The sequence below is a fragment of the Mustelus asterias genome, chromosome 1, assembly GCF_964213995.1.
Source record: "Mustelus asterias chromosome 1, sMusAst1.hap1.1, whole genome shotgun sequence".
Taxonomy (NCBI): Eukaryota; Metazoa; Chordata; class Chondrichthyes; order Carcharhiniformes; family Triakidae; genus Mustelus; species Mustelus asterias.
In genome coordinates this window covers 132,518,340-132,540,968 of record NC_135801.1, presented here as the reverse complement: position 1 = coordinate 132,540,968, position 22,629 = coordinate 132,518,340, and the positions used below count along the sequence as shown (strand labels likewise).

Here is a 22,629-nt window from a genome sequence, read left to right as displayed (position 1 = left end):
CTGTCCTCCCTTTGACCCTGGCAGTCTGACCTCCTTGTGACCCTGGGAGTCTGTCCTCCTCATGACCCCGGCAGTTTGACCTCCTTGTGACTCTGGGAGTCTGTCCCTCCCGTGATCCCAGCAGCTTGACCTCCCCGTGACCCTGGGAGCCTGTCCACTCCATGACCCTGGCAGTATGTCCTCCCCGTGACCCTGGAAGCCTGTCTAGCCCATGACCCTGGCAATATGTCCATCCCGTGACCCTGGCAGTCTGTCCACCCTGCAACCCCGGCAGTCTGTCCACCCCATGACCCTGGCGGTACATCCTCCCCGTGATCCTGGGAGCCTATCTAGCCCATGACCCTGGCAGTATGCCCATCCCGTGACCCTGGCAGTATGTCCTCCCCACGACCGAGGGAGCCTGTCTAGCCCATGACCCTGGCAATATGCCCATCCCGTGACCCTGGCAGTATGTCCTCCCCATGACCGTGGGAGCCTGTCTAGCCCATGACCCTGGCAATATGCCCATCCCGTGACCCTGGCAGTCTGTCCACACTGTGACCCTGGCAGTATGTTCTCCCTGTGGCTCTGAACAGTCTGCCATATTGCAGGCCCAACAGCCTTTCCCTCACTCCCTTCTCCCCCTTGCCTCCTGTGTGAAAATCTCTTTCTCCTCAGCAAACATGCTGCCGTTTGCAAGACTGTTTCTGTCCCACATTTCCCGCTGATTGGCTCACAAGTTCCTCCTGGATGATAGTGAGATGAGACCCTCACCACAGAATACCCAGTCTGTCACCTGTTCTTGTGACTGTTGTATTTTAACCAATCAAATAGCCTTTCAATATCTTCTTTTTTAATACAGATTATGGTGTGGAAATTATCGGAGGCCATGAAGCTAAACCCCATTCAAAACCTTTCATGGCATCGATCCAGAAATATAACAAGATAATTGGCCGCTATGTACATAGTTGTGGAGGAGCTTTGATTGAACGTAGATGGGTCCTGACTGCAGCACACTGTGAACCGTAAGTTAAAGTGTGAACTTATACAGATGAAATATTGCTGATTATGAATTCAAATATAAAAATAGTTTAACTCCCAAATCTAACTCATATCAAATAATTACTTTCAAACACTACAGCCATACCATTACTGGTACACAGATACCTTTGATTTGATAAAAAGATCCAATTATTTACTTCCACCGATGGCTTTGTTGTAAGATGGCAAAATATTATTTGGTTCTCTAGTGGTGAGAATGTGGATAGCAGAATGTCCACCCCATGACCCTGGCATTATGTCCTCCCGTGATCCTGGGAGCCTGTCCAGCCCATGACCCTGGCAATATGCCCATCCCGTGACCCTGGCGGTACATCCTCCCCGTGATCCTGGGAGCCTGTCCAGCCCATGACCCTGGCAGTCTGTCCACCCTGCAACCCCGGCAGTATGTCCTCCCTGTGGCTCTGAACATATTGCAGGCCCAACAGCTTTTGTGGAGTTTGCGCATTCTCCCCGTGTCTGCATGGGTTTCCTCTGGTTGCTCCGGTTTCATCCCACAGTCCAAAATGTGAAGGTTAGGTGTACTGGCCATGCTAAATTCTCCCTCAGTGTACTCGAACAGGTGCTGGACTGTGGTGACTAGGGGATTTTCACAGTAACTTCATTACAGTGTGAATGTACGTCTACTTGTGACTAATAAATAAACTTTACTTTACTTATTAGACCATTCACTTGCAGGATTATATAGATCCAGGTGGCAAGAATCCCTGTCCCTAATAATAGTTCTACCCCATAGCTCCAATCAGTGAGTTCACCTATGTTCTCATTGTTAGAAACAGGATTATATTAGTGACATCCCGAGCAACATTCAGGATAAACAAAATGACCACAGTCTATTATTAGTAACTTGTGTGAGTAATGGCCTGATGACACCAACATCAATTCCTCATATCAATCTAAAGTGCATTATAAATATTCTATGAGGTTGTTTTGCTGAATATATTCTATTGGTGAGGCTTTACTATAGACAGCGGGTATCACAAAATCACAAGTGAGGCTCTCTAACAGTAACACAGTTAGAAAATTAACTAGGGCAGAACTCTGGGGGTACAGCCTCTGTAATCCTTTACTGGACACCTGGAAAGCCAGAAATTAACTTAGGACCTGAATACATCAGGTTTTATGTTAGGGACACTGCAGGGCCTCATTATGGATAGAACCTCTGTGTACCTCGTGTAGGGCCTGTGAAATAGATGGATGTAGACTTGGGCTGGGAGTTTCTGTGACCTATCAGTGTGAACATGATAGACAGTGGTACACCTGGCCATCCACATTATGGCATGTGTGTCCCAACTGAGGGTCCAGGTCCCAGAACAAACAGGACATTTATCCCGATCATTTAACTGAAAACCCTTTGGAAAGGAACTTTGGAGTGCTGGTGCTTTCAGTCAGAGGGAGGGGTTCCTAAGTAAGTTAAGTTTATTTATTAGGCACAAGTAAGGCTTACATTCTCACCGCAATGAAGTTACTGTGAAATTCCCCTCGTCGCCACATTCCGGTGTCTGTTCAGGTCAAAGCAACTAACCAGCATGTCTTTCAGACTGTGGGAGAAAACCGGAGCACCCGGAGGAAACCCATGCAAATACGGGGAGAACGTGCAAACTCCACACAGACAGTGACCCAAGCTGGGAATCGAACCCGGGTCCCTGACGCTGTGAGGCAGCAGTGCTAACCACTGTGCCACCATGCCGCCCCTAGCTCCTCCCACTGTGGACATTCTTCTGCACTACACATCCTCTGGCGCACTGGTGGTATCTAAATATGACCCTAGTGATGTGGGAGAGCACCAGTGGCACAGGAACTCATCAATGATCAACTGAGCTTGCAAACATGAGCTGGTCATTGGCTAAGATGTGCTGTCCCAATAGAATTCCCTAAGGCTTTCCAGAGTGAATATTTCACCAATATTTTATTTCCATTCTATTGTTAAAATCCACATCTCAATCTGTCTGCACTTCTCCAGATTAATAACTAATTCACTGCACTAGAGATCAAAAGAAAAACTGTGGTTACTGGAAATCTGAGGTAAAACTCTAGAAATGATGCACAATGGATCTGTCAGCATCTGAGAAAGAATTTGAATAAAGTGCCAACTTTATGGATACTGACTAAGTTGCTATTTAATTCCAGTAATCTGTGTTTTTATTTATCTAATAATCTGCCTTACTGTGTGTTGGCAAGAATCTTTACATATATGAGGGAAATGCATAACGGGAGATATGGAACAGAGTGGGATGACATCGGATGACATCTCCTGCTCCCGCACATGGCAGGTTCCTCAGCGATGTGGCTGGCAAACAAGGCAAAACGCCATTGACATTGGTGGGACCGGAAGATCTTTCCTCTGACCAATGGCGAGCCATTCCCGCCATTGGAAAACAAGCTGTGAAGGGGAGCAGAAAATCCCACCAACAGAGAGTGGAAGTAAATTCATTTCAACTAATGCCATTTGGACAAGTTGAGCTAAGTGGTCTATTCCTGAATTGTCGATTCAGTGTTTGATCAGTGGAAGGAAGAAATGCTAAATAGTAAATATTGGTTAATTTTGTTCAGCTTGATATTCTTACACTGGTTGAAATGATAATCGTTCTTTTTTCATGAATTTATGGAAATCACTTCTTTTTTAATGAAAGCAAATAATAATTGTCTCTGTTTCTGATGAAATACAGCTTTGAGTTGACTCAAGTGGTTCTTGGAGCTCATTCTCTCAAATGGAATGAGAAGAGTCAACAAAAACTTGCAGTGAAGAAGCAACATTCCCATTCACAGTACGATGAAAATAAGCATACAAATGACATCATGCTGCTCGAAGTATGAATTTTATTTCTTCTATTCAGATTTCCTTGTGGTGTTTACAATTATTCATTCAGAAAGACATCAATGTTTAATTTCACAGGAAAGTTACGGCTTTACCTCTTTAAATAAAGTTTATAGAAAACAATTAGTGAGATTCACCAGTCATTTTGTTGGTTGAAGAATTGACAAAGATGAGGGCTACATTTTCCCATCTTGCCTGCCACGGGAATCGTAGCGGGTGGGACAAGGACCGTGCAAAGGTCTGTTGACCTCGGGCGGGTTTTTCTGGTTTTGGGGCGTGCGTGGCCAGAAAATCCCTGAGACTCAGACATGCAGAAGATCACAGTGCTGTCATGTGTATTCTGTTCATGTGTATAATGAGCATCAACAAGCTGCTTGTCCCTGTGTCTTCATCCTGAATCCACACTGGGGGCTTTTCAGCAAGTCGTTAGACAACAATCAGAGGCCATGTTCATTTACCAATCTTTGCTCCTCAGGCTAGGACACCTACCCTGGTTCAATGAGGCATCAAGCAGATCATGTCAGGAGCTGCACCTGGCATAAGGGTCAGCTTGGTTTGTTTCGCAATTTCACATTGTTTTTCTCTTTGGGGACAGTGGGCAAATGTTGATTGGATTAGCAAGCTAATTATCAACCTGTTAAACCATATCGTGAACACTTCTTCCATGTCCAACTCGTTCGGGAGTGAGAATTGATCCCAAAGCTTCTCACAGAATCATAGAATCCTACAGTGCAGAAGGATGCCATTCAGCCCATCAAGTCTGCACCGACCACAATCTCACCAAGGCCATATCCCCATAACCCCATGCATTTACCCTAACTAGCTTGTGCCTGATACTAAGGCACAATTTTTTACCATGGCCAATCCACCTAACCCGCACATTCTTGGAGTGTGGGAGGAAACCAGAGCACCCCGAGGAAACCCATACAGACACGGGGAGATTGTGCAAACTGCACGCAGTGACCCAAGCCGGGAATCGAACCCGGGTCTCTGGCGCTGTGAGGCAACAGTGCTAACCACTGTGCCACCATGCTTCTGACTCAGAGTTAAGGGCTCTAACTACTGAGTCACATGACTTTCATGTCAAATGGGTGAGGTTGCATGCATGAGGAAGCAGCATGCTATAGACAGAGCAAAGTGATTCCACAACCAAAGATCAGATCAAAACTCTGCAGTCCTCCTACATTCTTTCATGCATGGTGGTGGACAATTAAACATCTAACCAGAAGAGGTGTCTCCACAAACACTGCCAAGCTCAAAGATGGTGGAACTCAGCATGTCAGTGCAAAAACAAAACTGACGCTTTTGGAACCATCTTTGGTTAAAAATACCAAATGGATGATCCATCTTGGACTCCTGTTGAGGTCCCCACCATTATAGATGCCCACCTTCAGCCTATCCGATTCACTCATGTGATATCAGGAAATAGCTGAGTACACTGGACCCAGCAAGGGCTGAACACTTGCTCTCCAGAATTAGTTGTTCCCCTGTTCAAGTACAGGTACAACACTGACAATCTGGAAGATTACAGAGGAATAAAAAGGTTAAATTTAATCCAGCACATTAACATCCCATTAGTTTACTTTCAATCAATATAAAGTGATGGATGATTTTACTCACAGTTATCAACCATGTGTCGAAAACAATAACCTGTTCACCGATCTTCATTTATGTTCTGACAGACCACATGGCTCCAGCCCTTATTTCAGCCTCCGTTCAAATCTAGAAAAAAATAATTGAATGCCAGGGATGAAGTTAAAGGGACAACTTTTGACATCAAGCCTGCATTTCGCCAAATGAAAGAGATGGAGTTGAAGTCAATGGGAATCGGGGGAAATTTCTCCATGGGTCAGGATCAGAGCTAGCACACAGGAAGATGGTTGAGGTTGTAGAGACCAGTCATCCCTGTTGCAGGATATAACTGTGCATGTCCTCAGGACAGGGTCCTGGACACAACCAGCTTCAGCAGGTTTTCAAATTTATTCTATCATGGGATGTGGTCATCACTGTCAAGGCCAGAATTTGTTGCCCATCACTAATTGCCCTTGAGAAGTGGGTGACCAGCACCTTTTGAACCAAGTGGGTAAACCCTGTGCTGTTAGGAAGGGAGTTCCACACTTTACATCCAATAAGAACAATGCCAGTGAAGGAACTGCAATATGAGTCAGGATGGTGCATGGATTCTTAGTAGCATTGTAGAAGTATTTAAAAGTTTGGTGTTTTGTCGCATCTCAATGCAAAAGATCAAAAGAAATTGGCGGCACGGTGGCACAGTGGTTAGTACTGCTGCCTCACAGTGCCAGGGACCCCAGTTCAATTCCAGCCTCGGGTGACTATCTGTGTGGAGTTTGCATGTATGTTCTCTCTGTGTCTGCGTGGGCTTCCTCCGGTTTGTGGGTGCTCCAGTTTCCTCCTACAGTCCAAAGATGTGGGGGTTGGGTGGATTGGCCATGTTAAATTGCCCATAGTCAGGGGGACTAGCAGGGACATTGGAGGGGTGACCAGGATAGGGTCTTGGCGGGATTGGTGGCGGTGCAGATTCGATTGGCTGTGTGGCCTCTTTCTGCACTGTGGAGGTTGTATGATTGTATGTTATCTTAATTGTTGCAGTTTTACGCCCAGCCCTGAGTTGCCTTGATCATTCAGGGTGAATCAGCAAACTCTCCATTCACCCTCATGCAAAACATTCAAGTATTTGAGCTTTTCCCATTTACACCACTTCTGAAAAAGCTGTAACTGTTTACTCATTATAGTTCTCATGTTTCTAAGTCTTCAGTTTGCATTTCTCCTTAACCTCCCCAACATTTTTATATTGTCAAAATATAAAATACCAAGGCTGGGATTCTCCCAAAAAAAATCTAAGTCCCCAATTTGCGGGAAAATGAGAGTTAATCCTGCTGGTCTTTTCAGTGAGATTTCCAGAATGAATCTCCGACACTCTGTGCATGACAGAGTGTCCGAGTGGGATTCACTCTCAAAATCTGTGGGTGGGGCCTATTCCCGCCCAAAAGGCGGCAGCATAGCGTTGAGTGGGCCCCTGTGAATGCGCTGATCTGTCAGCACCGAGAGCGGCGCATACGGAGTGGCCCTGCATTGCCGGCCACCAGTTCACTGGCCAGCCCGATCGCTGGCCTCCCGGAACTCCCCAGGCCGGTCCCAATGTTCTCCCCACCCAGCCGGCAGCCCTGATCTCCCTGACGCGCCACCCCGCCCCCCCCCCCCCCCCCCCCCGGCCCAATCTCCTGATCAGCCCCCAACAGTCCCAACCCCCCACCCCCCTCCAGCAGCCCCAACTCGTGCCCCATCACCCTCCGGTAGCCCCAAAATCCCCCTGCAGTCGGCTGTCCCAACCCCCCCATAACTAGGCACTCCTGACCCCACAGCAGCCCCGACCCGGTTGGCCAGCCCTGATCACCTCTTCCCTCCATCTGCCTGCGATCCTGATTGTAGAGTGGTAGTGGGACCCTCCACCCCCAACAATCACCCCCCAATAGCCCCACCTCATGTCCTTGCTCCTTGGCACTGCCCAATGCCCTGTGAGCAGTGCCAAGGTGCCCAGTGGGCAGTGCCAGCTTGCCCCTTGAGTACTTCCAGGGTACAAGGCTGGCATTGCCAGACTGGTACTGCCCCCTTATCCCCAACCTCCCAGGAAGGCTTCAATGACCTCTGTTCCCTCCAGCTTCAAGTTTTACTTTTCATCTATTCAAAGGTAGTCGCAGAGGAACATGGACAAAGAACAAAGAACAGTACAGCACAGGAAACAGGCCCTTCGGCCCTCCAAGCCTGTGCCGCTCCTTGGTCCAACTAGACCAATCGTTTGTATCCCTCCATTCCCAGGCTGCTCATGTGACTATCCAGGTAAGTCTTAAACGATGTCAGCGTGCCTGCCTCCACCACCCTACTTGGCAGCGCATTCCAGGCCCCCACCACCCTCTGTGTAAAAAATGTCCCTCTGATATCTGAGTTATACTTCGCCCCTCTCAGCTTGAGCCCGTGACCCCTCGTGATCGTCACCTCTGACCTGGGAAAAAGCTCCCCACTGTTCACCCTATCTATACCCTTCATAATCTTATACACCTCTATTAGATCTCCCCTCATTCTCCGTCTTTCCAAGGAGAACAACCCCAGTCTACCCAATCTCTCCTCATAGCTAAGACCCTCCATACCAGGCAACATCCTGGTAATCCTTCTCTGCACTCTCTCTAACGCCTCCACGTCCTTCTGGTAGTGCGGCGACCAGAACTGGACGCAGTACTCCAATGTGGCCTAACCAGCGTTCTATACAGCTGCATCATCAGACTCCAGCTTTTATAAGACCATAAGACCATAAGACATAGGAGCGGAAGTAAGGCCATTCGGCCCATCGAGTCCACTCCACCATTCAATCATGGTTGATTTCAACTCCATTTACCCGCTCTCTCCCCATAGCCCTTAATTCCTCGAGAAATCAAGAATTTATCAATTTCTGTCTTGAAGACGCTCAACGTCTCGGCCTCCACAGCCCTCTGTGGCAATGAATTCCACAGACCCACCACTCTCTGGCTGAAGAAATTTCTCCTCATCTCTGTTCTAAAGTGACTCCCTTTTATTCTAAGGCTGTGCCCCCGCGTCCTAGTCTCCCCTGTTAATGGAAACAACTTCCCTACGTCCATCCTATCTAAGCCGTTCATTATCTTGTAAGTTTCTATCAGATCTCCCCTCAACCTCCTAAACTCCAATGAATATAATCCCACGATCCTCAGACGTTCATCGTATGTCAGGCCTACCATTCCTGGGATCATCCGTGTGAATCTCCGCTGGACCCGCTCCAGTGCCAGTATGTCCTTCCTGAGGTGTGGGGCCCAAAATTGCTCACAGTACTCCAAATGGGGCCTAACCAGTGCTTTATAAAGCCTCAGAAGTACATCCCTGCTTTTGTATTCCAAGCCTCTTGAGATAAATGACAACATTACATTTGCTTTCCTAATTACGGACTCAACCTGCAAGTTTACCTTTAGAGAATCCTGGACTAGGACTCCCAAGTCCCTTTGCACTTTAGCATTATGAATTTTGTCACCGTTTAGAAAATAGTCCATGCCTCTATTCTTTTTTCCAAAGTGTACGACCTCGCACTTGCCCACGTTGAATTTCATCAGCCACTTCTTGGACCACTCTCCTAAACTGTCTAAATCTTTCTGCAGCCTCCCCACCTCCTCAATACTACCTGCCCCTCCACCTATCTTTGTATCATCGGCAAACTTGGCCAGAATGCTCCCAGTCCCGTCATCTAGATCGTTAATATATAAAGAGAACAGCTGTGGCCCCAACACTGAACCCTGCGGGACACCACTTGTCACCGGTTGCCATTCTGAGAAAGAACCTTTTATCCCAACTCTCTGCCTTCTGTCTGACAGCCAATCGTCAATCCATGTTAGTACCTTGCCTCGAATACCATGGGCCCTTATTTTACTCAGCAGTCTCCCGTGAGGCACCTTGTTATACTCTATACCCCATCCTATAAAGGCAAGCATACCATATGCCTTCTTCACCACCTTCTCCACCTGTGTTGCCACCTTCAAGGATTTGTGGACTTGCACACCTAGGTCCGGGTCCCTCTGTGTTTCTATACTCCTGATGACTCTGCCATTTATTGTATAACTCCTCCCTACATTATTTCTTCCAAAATGCATCACTTCGCATTTATCCGGATTAAACTCCATCTGCCACCTCTCCGCCCAATTTTCCAGCCTATCTACATCCTGCTGTATTGCCCGACAATGCTCTTCGCTATCCGCAAGTCCAGCCATCTTCGTGTCATCCGCAAACTTGCTGATTACACCAGTTACACCTTCTTCCAAATCATTTATATATATCACAAATAGCAGAGGTCCCAGTACAGAGCCCTGCGGAACACCACTGGCCACAGACCTCCAGCTGGAAAAAGACCCTTCGACCACTACCCTCTGTCTCCTATGGCCAAGCCAGTTCTCCACCCATCTAGCCACTTCTCCTTGTATCCCATGAGCCTTAACCTTCTTAAGTTCTTAAGTTCCATGATATCCTTGGTGCCCGACCATGTATGTTGAGTTCTGCTGTTTATGACTGTTTTTATAAAGAGGCATAATTCATGAAATTAGTAGGAGTTTTTCTCATAAGTACCAGTTGGCATGATAGGCATAAAATACAGTGTAGCTATGTCATCTGAGAAAATTCCTTGGCACTGTGAACAAATAACCATATTTATCTATTCCGTCCCCATATCCCTTCATCATTTTTCCTTTATCTAACTATTCACCCTAATATTGAAGGTCAGAATCGTTTCTACATGAACAACTAAACCTGGAATTGAGATACAAAGCTTCACAACTGTCTAAACAAGGATTATCGACCTTCCCCATCATCTTTTGTCCTAAAGTATCTTCATTTATCAAGTCCTTCATTGCAATTGTCTTTCTGCATCTCAAACAGTAACTCTGTGACCGCTACCATGACTCCAGCTCTGGATGGTTGTATAATGTATGTTTCTCCAGGGTATCCTCGTGCAAAGTCTCAAAAACCTTCCCATTGGGTGGAGTTCAATTCTGCATGTAATTGAAATCTTATTAAGGTTTTAGCTTGGCTCATTATTAACTCTTGGCTTTCAATTTTATGCCTCTTAGGATAAAGCCTAGAATTCCAGCTTTTTAAAACCATTTTATCAACTTGGGATAATAATCTGTCAACTAAATCCTTCGGCTCATCTACAGAATCGTGACTGCTTCCACTCAAAATATAATTCCTATCTTTTTTTAAAAACAAAATTTAACACTTAACATAGAATCTATTGTCCACTTTTCCCCGATTCCTAACTCTTCTCTGATTTTCTAAAACTAATAATATAATATATGTATATTATTGTATTATAATATAATATATATACACAATATATATTAATGATTTGGATGAGGGAACAAAATGTAGCATCTCAAAGTTTGCAGATGATATCAAGTAGGGTGGGAGGGTGAACTGTGACGAGGATACAGAGATCATTCAGCATGATCTGGACAGGTTGGGTGAGTGGGCAAATCAATGGCAGATGCAGTATAATTTGGATAACTGTGAGGTTATTCACTTTGGAAGCCAAAACAAGAAGGCAGATTACTATCGGAATGGCTGTAAATTGCGAGAGCGGAGTATGCAGCGGGACCTGGGTGTCCTTGTTCACTAGCCACTGAAGGTAAGCATGCAGGTGCAGCAGGTGGTAAAGGAGGCAAATGGCATGTTGGCCTTCATTGCGAGAGGTTTCGAGTACAGGAGCAGGAATGTGTTGTTGCAATTATACAGGGCCTTGGTGAGGCCACACCTATGAGTATTGTGTGCAGTTCTGGTCTCCTTTTCTGAGGGAGGATTGTTCGTGCTCTTGAGGGAGTGCAGTGAAGGTTTACCAGGCTGATTCCGGGGATGGCGAGACTGATGTATGAGGAGAGATTAACTAGGTTAGGATTGTTTTCGCTGGAGTTCAGACAAATGAGGGGGGATCTCATAGAGATTTATAAAATTCTAACAGGTCTAGGGAGGATAGATGCAGGGAGGATGTTCCCGATGGTGGGGGAGTCCAGAACCAGGAGTCACAGTCTGAGGATTCAGGGTAGACAGCCAATGGGAGATATTTTCTTCCATATGGATAACCACATATTGATGTACATGTGGATATCCATATGAAATAGATCACACACACAGGTCAGGAAAATCCCAGATTCACGTTAATTACTGCCAGCTTGGACAGCAGTTACTTCCCTACAAATGGTTTCAATCACCCTCGGACTGCAAATTGAAAAATAACCAACTGGGAATCCTGCTCCAGATTGTCCGGTGATTGCTGCTGTGTGGGTGTTGGGTGTGAATTGGGTTGGGCTGAGTTGTGAACCTCCAGATAACAACAATAACCAACACGGCCCATAAATGATAAACAACATCTGGAGAGCCAGAGCAGAGAGTAGTCAGAGCCCATGGAGCCATTGACTGATCCAAGTCAGAGTACTCAGTCCTAGAGGGGAGATGTTTGCGAGGCAGGTTTCTCACAAGGAGAAGATTACTGATATATTTTGGAATAAATCAATACTATGAGATCTTCTTCACATTTTGAAGAGCAAAAATATTAATTAATTCTTATTATACCACAGCTGTCCAGTGAAGCAAAGATCGATGAATATGTGAAGCTGCTCAAACTACCTGCCGATAAAGGTGCGGATGTGAAACCGGGAACTCACTGTACAGTGGCAGGATGGGGAAAAACTAAACCAAATTCAATTTCCACAGCTGACCTGCTTCAAGAAGTGGACCTAACTGTAGTAGATCGCAAAATATGCAACAGTAATTACAGGGGTAATCCTAACATTACAGAGGACATGATCTGTGCTGGTGACGGACAAGGCAGGAAAAGCGCATACAAAGTAAGTGTACTGTGTTAGCTGGTATCAGTTAAAGTTACAATGAAACTTCTGTAATTACTCTAAAAATCCAGCTGGTTCACTAATGTCTCTTACTGAGGCAAACCTGTTGCGCTTACCTGGCCTGGCCTATAACTGACTCCAAACTCACATCATCAAAGTTGACCCTCTGAAATGGATTAAATGTCATTCATCGAATTATAAAATCCCTACAGTGCAGAAAGAGGGCATTCAGCCCATCGAGTCTGCATGACTCTGAAAGAGCATCCCACACAAGCCCTCCCCTCCAGCCTATTTCCATAACCCCACGCATCTCCATGGCCAATCCACCTAACCTACACATCTTTGGACACTAAGGGGCAATTTACCATGGCTAATCCACCTAACCTGCACATCTTTGGACTGTGGGAGGAAACCTGAGCACCCGGAGGAAACCCACGCAGACACAGGGGGAACATGCAAACTCCATTCAGTTGGATCAACAAAAATGCTTCACTAAAGCATCACCGTTTTCTCAGGTCAACTAGACATTGGCAATTAATGCCAGCCTTGCAAGCAATGCCCACATTGTGAGAATGAATTAAATAGAATGATAAACCGATGTATAGTGGATGGTCCAGTTTTACAAATGTAGATGCTAATCATGTAAGAACCAACATCCCTACAGTTGACTTAATTATCTGGAACTTTATATTCATGCACTGTATCAAGTTGATTTCATCAACTATATTACTGAGCCAACTCTTATAACTGCTGTTGCCCCTGTGGTGTACATACACCCATAGAGCTGATAGGATAGGAGGTCCAGGATTCTGACCCAGCAACAATGAAGGAATGATGATATAGATCCAAGTTTCGATGGTCGTGGCTTGGGGTGGAACATGCGGGTGGTGGTGTTCCCAAGCATCTGCTGCCCTTGTCTCTCTAGATGTTTGGATGGTGATGTAAAAGGAGCCTTAGTGAGTTGTTGCAGTGCATGTTGTAGATGATGCACAGTGCTACCCCTGTACATCAGTGATGAAGGGAGTGAACGTTGAAGATGGTGGATGTGGGCCAATCAAGTGAGTTGCTTTGCCCTGGATGGTGTTGAGTATATTGAGTGTTGTTGAAGCTGCACCCAACCGGGCAAGTGGAGAGTATTCCATCACACTCCTGACTTCTACCTTGACAGGCTTTGGGAGGTCAGAAGGTGAGGTACTTACCGCAGAATTCCCAGCCTCTGATCTGCTCTTGTCACCACCATATTTATATGGCTGGTCTAGTTCAGTTAGTGGCCAATGGTAACACTCACGATGTTACCAGTGGGCGACAGTTAAGGTAATGCCATTGAATGTCTTAAACTGTGTCCCCTAGTTCTAGTGTCCCCTAGAAAGGGAATTCTCCTCCCACAATTCCCCTTGTCAAGTCCCTTCAGGATCTGAAGGGAGTTCTCTGGAGTTCAGAAGAGTGAAAGGAGATCGCATAGAAACTTATACAATTCTATCAGGGTTAGACAGTGTAGGTTCAGAAAGAATGTTCCCAATGGCGGGGGAGTCCAGAACTAGGTCATAGTTTGAGGATAAGGGGTAAACCTTTTAGAACTGAGATGAAGAGAGATTTCTTCACCCAGAGGGTGGTGAAGGTGTGAAATTCACTACCACAGAAAGTAGTTGAGGCCAAAACGTTGTTTGATTTCAAGAAGAAATTAGATGTAGCTCTTGGGGCTAAAGGGATCAAGGGAAATGGGGGGGGGAGGAGAGAATCAGGATATTGAATTCAATGATCAGCCATGATTAAAATGAATGGTGGAGCAGGCTCGAAGGGCCGAATGGCCTGCTCCTGCTTCTAGTTTCTATGTTTCTATGATATGTTTCTATATGATCATCTCTCATCCTTCTAAACTCCAATGGGTGTCAAGCAAAACTGTTCAACCTTTCTTCATTAGATAAGCCCCTCATCCCAAGAATGAGTGGAATGAATTTTCTCTGAGCTGCTTCCAAATTAATTATATCCATTTTCAAATTAAAAGTTTACACTTTCTTCTGTTTAAAATATTCTCTACTAAATCCAATTTGCTCCAAAGTGCAAGCTCACCATCTTCTTGTGCCAATGTGGGATGGGCAATAAATGTAGCTTTGCCATGCAATGCAGAAATCCTGTGAGCAAATTTTTAAAATGATGGTGTGTGTTGCTGAAGGCCCCTGGTACTCTGGCAAGTCCAAATGCAGGGACACATGGTTATGGAAACAAACCATGGATAATGGAGAGAAAAAGGTGAGGTTCAGGATAGTTCACATGATGTAGGAAGTCCTACCACCAAACTCAGATTTAGTAAGTAAAAATATTTCCCTGTGTCTATGGTGTAAAGATCGTTGATGTTTAGTGACATTAAATAATGATGAAATGGGCTGTTGGGAGATAAGGGCTGAATTTAGCAGCAAATTTGAGAGTGGGTTGGTTAACGACTGGATGATATATTTGATAGAGGATAACAAGAGCTCTCATGGGATCTGATATTTCCTGGACCAACCAGATTGATGCAATGCCATTTTTTCTAACATTCTTGTAACCCTTAACATGTACCTAAATACTGAGCACAGCTCAACATGACATGAATATATTGCAATCTAAGCTGATTCAAATTTAGCCAATTCCGTTTAGTTGTTATCTTTTTCTTCCAGGGCGATTCAGGTGGCCCTTTCATTTGCAAAGGTGTGTACAAAGCGATTGTGACAGCTGGACCTGAGATTCCGAATCCCAATCAGCCTGGGATTTACACACTGGATTGCGAAAGTAATTGGCATGCAAACTTACAATATGACTGCTGAAGAATTATACTGAATCTTGAGAGTCTTTCTGTCACTCTGTTTAACTTCATAATTTGTTGAATTGCTTTGCTCAGAGAAGGACAAGAATGCTTTTGCCCAAATGCTTTAGTACATTGTACAACATTCTGCTATAAAATCAAATAAAAAAGAAACGTGAAATTTTCAATGTGTGAAATTCATTAACTGAATCCACAGACAGAGGTTCGAATTGTAAAAGAGGGTCAAACAGTTCTTTCACAATATACATTAACGATTTGGAGGAAGGAACTGAAGGCACTGTTGTTAAGTTTGCAGATGATACAAAGACATGCAGAGGGGCAGGTAGTATTGAGGAAGCAGGGGGGCTGCAGAAGGACTTGGACAGGTTAGGAGAGTGGGCAAAGAAGTGGCAGATGAAATACAATGTGGAAAAGTGTGAGATTATGCACTTTGGAAGGAGGAATGGAGGCATAGATTATTTTCTAAATGGGAAATGCTTCGGAAATCAGAAACACAAAGGGACTTGGAAGTTATTGTTCAAGATTCTCTTAAGGTTAACATGCAGGTTCAGTCGGCAGTTAGGAAAGTGAATGCAATGTTAGCATTCATGTCGAGACGGCTAGAATACAAGAGCAGGGATGTACTTCTGAGGCTGTATAAGGCTCTGGTCAGACCCCCTTTGGAGCACTCTGAGCAGTTTTGGGCCCAATATCTAAGGAAGGATGTGCGAGCCTTGGAAAGGATCCAGAGGATCTTCATAAGAATGATCCCTGGAATGAAGAGCTTGTCGTATAAGGAATGGTTGAGGACTCTGGGTCTGTACTCATTGGAGTTTAGAAGGGTGAGGGGGGATCTTATTGAAACTTACAGGATACTGCGAGACCTGGACACAGTGGACGTGGAGAGGGTGTTTCCACCAGTGGGTAAAACTAGAAGCAGAGGGCACAACCTCAGGCTAAAGGGATGATCCTTTAAAACAGAGATGAGGAGGAATTTCTTCAGCTAGAGAGTGATGAATCTGTGGAACTCTTTGCCGCAGCAGGCAGAGGAGGCCAAGTCATTGAGTGTCTTTAAGACAGAGATAGATAGGCTCTTGAGTAATAAGGGGATCAGGGGTTATGGGGAAAAGGCAGGAGAATGGGGATGGGAAAAAAAACAGCCATGATTAAATGGCAGACAGACTCGATGGGCTGAGTGGCCTAATTCTTACAATACTACCTGCCCCTCTGCATGTCTTTGTATCATCTGCAAACTTAGTGTGGTGGACCTCAGTTGTGCCTTTGTCCTATATGGACCACCGTTGTGTGTGTTTGTCATACCTGGACACACCCCCTTCCAGTTTGGTTCCTCCCCTCGGCACCTAGTACAAAGGTGGCTGTCTCCTCCCCCTTGTTCAGTCCAGGTCGGTTATTTGTTGGGATCTGCTCCTGATTCTGTTGTGAATAAAAGCCTACACTTGTATTGGCACACCGGTAGTCTTTCGCCTTATTGATAGCGCATCAATTTTATTCACAACAGTTGACCAGCATGGAGCAGTTTCTAAAACCCGACAAGTTAGCATTAGACCCTCAAGAGGTTGGAGCCTCTGATAAATTCAATCATTGGCTGGACTGCTTCGAAGCATTTGTCGACACCGCTACGGCCATCGACACCGACGAATCTAAACTCCACGTGCTCCACGCCCGGGTAAGCGAAGCTGTCTATGGAATCTTCCGGGACGCTGCTACATACGCGGACGCTATCGAACTCCTAAAAGGGCAGTTCCGAAAGAGCCCTAACGTGGTCTACGCCAGGCATCTCCTAACTACCCGCAAGCAGCAGCCAGGAGAATCGTGCGCCCAATTTCTGCGCGCCCTGCGGGTCCTAGCTCGAGCTTGTGACTGTAAGGCTGTTACAGCAGCTCAGAACATGGAGGACCTGATCCGCGACGCCTACGTTGCGGGCATTGAGTCTACATACATCCGGCAGCGCCTGCTGGAACAAGATGACCTAGATCTCCGAAGAACAGCCACGATGGCTGAAACGTTAGAAGCGGCCTCTCACAATCTCGGGTCTTACCCTGCATCCCGTTCTATCGACAGCTCCACCGCGACGGCTGTTCCGGCGGGGCCCAAATGTTACTTTTGCGGCCTACCCAAGCACCCTCGGCGTCGCTGCCCGGCGAAGGACACGATTTGCTCCGGATGTGGTAAGCTAGGCCACTTCGCTAAAGTCTGCCGGGCAAAGCCGCTTCCGAAGCCTCGTGGCGCCACGTGTGTTCCACGAGTGCAGCCATCTTTAAGGCAGGCGGCTGCACGCGAATCGCCATCTTTAATGCGGTCAACGGAAGTGCGGGAATTGCCATCTTTGATGCGATCACCGGAAGCGTGGGAATCGCCATCTTTGAGACTGGCATCAAGACACGCTGAGCAGGAAGCTTTATCCGTGACGTCATCAGACGGGGACAAAGACGGATTCTTCTTGGATTCGACGGTGGCATCGATTTGCCTGGACCAGTCGCAGCCTCATCAACTCTCCAAGTCAATAATGGAGATCAAGGTAAATGGTCATGCAGAAAACTGCCTGTTCGACTGTGGGAGCACAGAAAGTTTTATACACCCTCGCACAGTGCGTCAATATGCCCTTCCCGTGCGACCCTGGAGCCAGACCATCTCCATGGCCTCGAATTCCCACTCAGTGGAGGTCCTCGGGTGCTGCTTGGTGACGCTGATGGTACAGGGCACAGTCTACGAGCGTTTTTGGCTCCTCGTGCTGCCGCGACTCTGTGCAGCTGTACTGCTGGGGTTAGATTTCCTCAGCCATCATAGAAGCGTCATCCTGCAGTACGATGGCCCTTATCCCCCGCTCTCCGTTTGCAAGGAGCCGTCACTGCAGCGCCCCCCGCGCACCACCTGCAGTCTCTCGACCCTCAAGATCACCCCCCCCCCTTATTTGATAACCTCACCCCGGATTGTAGGCCTATAGCCACCAAGAGTAGGCGCTATAGTGCGGATGACCGGGCCTTCATTCGGTCCGAGGTACAACGTTTGCTCCGGGAAGGGATTATCCAGGCCAGCACCAGCCCCTGGAGGGCGCAAGTGGTCGTAGTTAAATCGGGGGAGAAACACCGCATGGTGATTGACTACAGCCAGACCATAAACAGGTATACCCAACTAGATGCGTATCCTCTTCCCCGTATCGCAGACATAGTCAACCGCATCGCGCACTATAGAGTTTTCTCGACGATCGATTTGAAATCGGCTTACCACCAGCTCCCTATCCGTTCGGAGGATCGCCCATATACTGCCTTTGAGGCGGATGGCCGCCTCTACCAGTTCCTCCGAGTCCCCTTTGGTGTCACCAATGGGATCTCAGTCTTCCAGCGGGCCATGGATCAAATGGTAGACCAGCACGGGCTACGGGCCACTTTCCCGTATCTGGATAACGTCACCATCTGCGGCCATGACCTGCAGGATCATGATGCCAACCTACAAAAATTCCTTCGTACAGCCACTCTCCTGAACCTCACATATAATGAGGCGAAGTGTGTTTTCCCGACACGCCGCCTCGCCATCCTTGAGTACGTGAGAGAAAATGGTGTCCTTGGCCCCGACCCAGCCCGTATGCGTCCCCTTATGCAGCTTCCCCTTCCTACTACCCTCAAAGCACTGAGGAGATGCCTGGGCTTCTTCTCCTACTATGCCCAGTGGGTTCCCCGTTATGCAGATAAAGCCCGTCCGCTCCTAAAATCGACCTCTTTTCCCCTGGCGGAGGAGTCCCGTCGGGCCTTCGACGACATCAAAGCGGACATCGCGAAGGCCGCGATGCACGCTGTGGACGAATCCATCCCATTCCAAGTGGAAAGTGATGCGTCTGACTTTGCCCTAGCCGCCACCCTTAACCAGAGGGGCCGTCCGGTGGCCTTCTTTTCCCGGACCTTACAAGGCCCTGAGATTCGACACTCCTCGGTCGAGAAGGAGGCCCAGGCCATCGTGGAAACCGTCCGGCACTGGCACCATTATCTTGCAGGCCAACGATTCACCTTAATTACGGACCAGCGGTCAGTTGCCTTCCTGTTTAACACCAGGCAAAAGGGCAAGATTAAGAATGACAAGATCTTGTGGTGGAGGATAGAGCTCTCCACTTACAGATATGACATCATGTACCGGCCCGGGAAACTCAATGAGCCCCCAGATGCCCTGTCCCATGGATCATGTGCCTGCGCCCAACTAGACCAGCTACAGTCCCTCCATAATGATCTCTGTCATCCGGGTGTCACCAGAGTTTTCCACTTTGTCAAGTCCCATAACCTGCCCTACTTCCTCGAGGAAGTTCGGACGATTACCAGGCAATGCAGGGTCTGCGCTGAGTGCAAACCGCAGTTCTACCGGCCAGGTAGGGTGCACCTTGTAAAGGCCACTCGCGCGTTTGAGCGCCTTAGCATTGACTTTAAAGGCCCCCTCCCCTCCTCTAAGCGCAATGTTTATTTCCTGAATATCATTGACGAATACTCACGTTTCCCTTTTGCCTTCCCCTGCTCGGACATGACCACGGCTACAGTGATTCGGACCCTGACCTCACTCTTCACTCTTCACCCTGTTCGGCTTCCCAGTCTATGTCCATAGCGATCGTGGATCCTCTTTCATGAGTGACGAGCTGAGGCAGTACCTACTCGCCAAAGGCGTTGCCTCCAGCCGCACCACTAGCTATAACCCCAGGGGAATGGTCAAGTAGAGCGGGAGAACGCAACCGTCTGGAAGGCCGTTCTATTAGCGCTACGGTCTAGGGGCCTTCCAGTCAGCCGTTGGCAAGACGTCCTTCCGGACGCATTCCATTCCATTAGGTCACTCTTGTGCACAGCGACCAATACGACCCCTCACGAGCGGATGTTTTCGTTTCCCAGGAAGTCCTCCTCGGGTACTTCGCTCCCGGATTGGCTGATGTCCCCGGGGCCCGTCCTGCTTCGGAAGCATGTCCGGACCCATAAGGCAGATCCCTTGGTCGAGGAGGTCCAATTGCTCCACACTAATCCTCAATACGCTTATGTAGCGTACCCTGATGGGCGGGAGGACACGGTTTCTGTCCGTGACTTAGCACCCGCGGGTGCCCCTGAGGTCACCACGTCCTTCCGCCCCACGGTCCCTGGTGTTGTCCACTCGGAGACTGCTGCACCTCTTCCTCCCTCAGTCCCTGTCCCCAATGTAGTGCGCCCAGAGCCTGTTGTGGCCCCCCACCCCCCAGCTCCGGTTCCCACTGTTCCCCATACGCCACCAGGGCCACTGCTCACTCCTCTCACCCCTGTGTACAGCTCGCTTGAGTCGCCGGAGCCGTCGCCACGCAGTACCCGACGACTGGACGGGACGACGGATCGGTCCGCTTCACACCACCTGGCGCCTTCTCTTGACGCTCACTGTACAGAGCCTGGGCCGACATCGCTCCCTGCTCGGACGACTCTGCGACCTGCACTACGACGATCGGGATGGCGGATCAAGCCACCGGTTCGTCTGGACTTGTAATATTGTTTCCGCTTCACCCCCGTGTTGTTTTTTTTAAAGGAAGGGGTGAATGTGGTGGACCTCAGTTGTGCCTTTGTCCTATATGGACCACCGTTGTGTGTGTTTGTCATACCTGGACACACCCCCTTCCAGTTTGGTTCCTCCCCTCGGCACCTAGTATAAAGGTGGCTGTCTCCTCCCCCTTGTTCAGTCCAGGTTGGTTATTTGTTGGGATCTGCTCCTGATTCTGTTGTGAATAAAAGCCTACACTTGTATTGGCACACCGGTAGTCTTTCGCCTTATTGATAGCGCATCAGTTGGCAACAGTGCATTCAGTTCCTTCCTCCAAATCGTTAATGTATATTGTGAAAGAACTGTTTGACCCTCTTTTACAATGTCCTATGTCTTATGGACTTATGGTCTAAGTAAGTGAGATTTTCATCTGAAATTATAGTAACAGCAGATCTGTTTATTCTATACAGTCCTGCTTAAGATAAAATCTATTACTTTCTGCATTAAAGTATCAACTAAACCACTGAACCTTTAAATAGAATCTGCCACTTACAACTCCAGCATCGGAATTCTCCCATCTCGCCCACCATGGGAATTGGACCAGGCGAGGGGCAGGCAATGCAAAGGCCTGTTGACCTCCGGTGGAATTTTCCGGTCTCAGGTCGTGCCAGGCCTTAAAGTGCTGCAGGAGTTTAACTACTATTTTGGAGAGTTATAAATCCTCCAAGGACCATCGGAAACATCTGGACCCATTGTGGTGTGAGATAAACTGGCAACAGCTACACAATCGAGACTCCCGGCTTCACAGGGATATAGGGAATGTGTAACATCTTCAGGTGCTGTGGCATTGCAGGATTGATGCTGGGAGACATGAAGACTGGGAAAGTAATGGAGCTTTATTCATGAGGTGTGTTCAATACAGGTTACTTCTTTACCCTGCACAAGTACCCCGCTAGCAATTGGTAATGTCTACTCCAGTAATGTCATGCCGTCATGCATATATCATTATACAGAGCTCGGTGCAGCTTCAGTGCTGCTTTTGAGAAATCAATATAAACACATTACATTTCCTCCTCCTTTAAATCAAATGTCCCCAACAAATTTAAACAAGTGTAACATAAACAATAATCAATCTGTCAGACGGGTTTGGGAGTCATCATTCTCTGAAATGTTGCTGATGAAACTCAGGCATCTGCTTCTTGGCATAGCTGTAACCACTGACGTTTCTGACTTTGTATGAACATCGTCAGTGGTTGTTTTCACTGGTGTCGACATTGTAGCTAAAGGTTGAATTTGTGTTTTTTCTGAAGTTGAGGTGTTGTTTTCCCTAAAGGTTCTGTCGGTATCTGAGTTTCAGGAAGGTTCAGTTCAGAACCTTGTACAGTTGAATTGGGATTAACTGTAGGTTCTATCTCCGATGGGATCAGTTCTCCCTGCCAACAGCTGGTCCATACTCCAGAGGCCATCATCCTGAGTCTGGACGGTATCGAGGACAGGTCCAGTCTCTGCATTGATTGTGGCAGGAACCCATTTCTCTCTGCAGAGTAATCCCCAGCTAGAGCATCTTGTCCTTGGTGGAAGACACAATATTTTGCTTTGTTTTCCCTCAATTCAATCTGACCTTGTTGTTTCTTTTCAATGATTTCTTTCACCTTTGGAGATTTTAAAAGTCAAATGTTGAATATAATTGTCGCGTCATCATCAGTAATGCTGGAGAAATGTTGTTGTTAAATGAGTAGTGTTCCTATACACGAGTAGGAATTGATTTCGATGTTTAATCAACGAACCTTGTTCCTTGGTTGACATTAAATGTGTGCTTCATTGTTTGCAGAATACGTTCTGCTAGTCCGTTTGTAGCACGATCGTACGGTGCAGACTTCATCTGTCGTATACAATTTTCTTTCAAGAAACTTTCAATTTCATGAGAGAGGAACTGTGTTCCATTATCACTCACAAATTGCTCAGAAAATCCAAATCTACTAAAGACTCCTCCTAACCTCTCGGTCGTCTTTGCTGATGAAGTTGACTTCACTGTAGTGGCTGATGCACTATCAATCGAGTCAAGACTAGTTGTGAGCAAGACAAATAGGCTT

General features: G+C 47.1%; 1 protein-coding gene across 1 annotated transcript in view; it reads left to right on the top strand.

The window, feature by feature from the left end:
- LOC144510584 (granzyme K-like) overlaps positions 1-21,886 on the top strand; it is a 52,659-nt gene extending 30,773 nt beyond the window's left edge. The window contains exons 2-6 of the mRNA XM_078240184.1: positions 842-1,004; positions 3,708-3,849; positions 11,998-12,267; positions 14,925-15,036; positions 21,870-21,886. Of these exons, the coding sequence (XP_078096310.1) occupies positions 842-1,004; positions 3,708-3,849; positions 11,998-12,267; positions 14,925-15,036; positions 21,870-21,886 (704 nt within the window). The remainder of the gene's footprint in view (positions 1-841; positions 1,005-3,707; positions 3,850-11,997; positions 12,268-14,924; positions 15,037-21,869) is intronic.
- Positions 21,887-22,629: the final 743 nt, after the last annotated feature.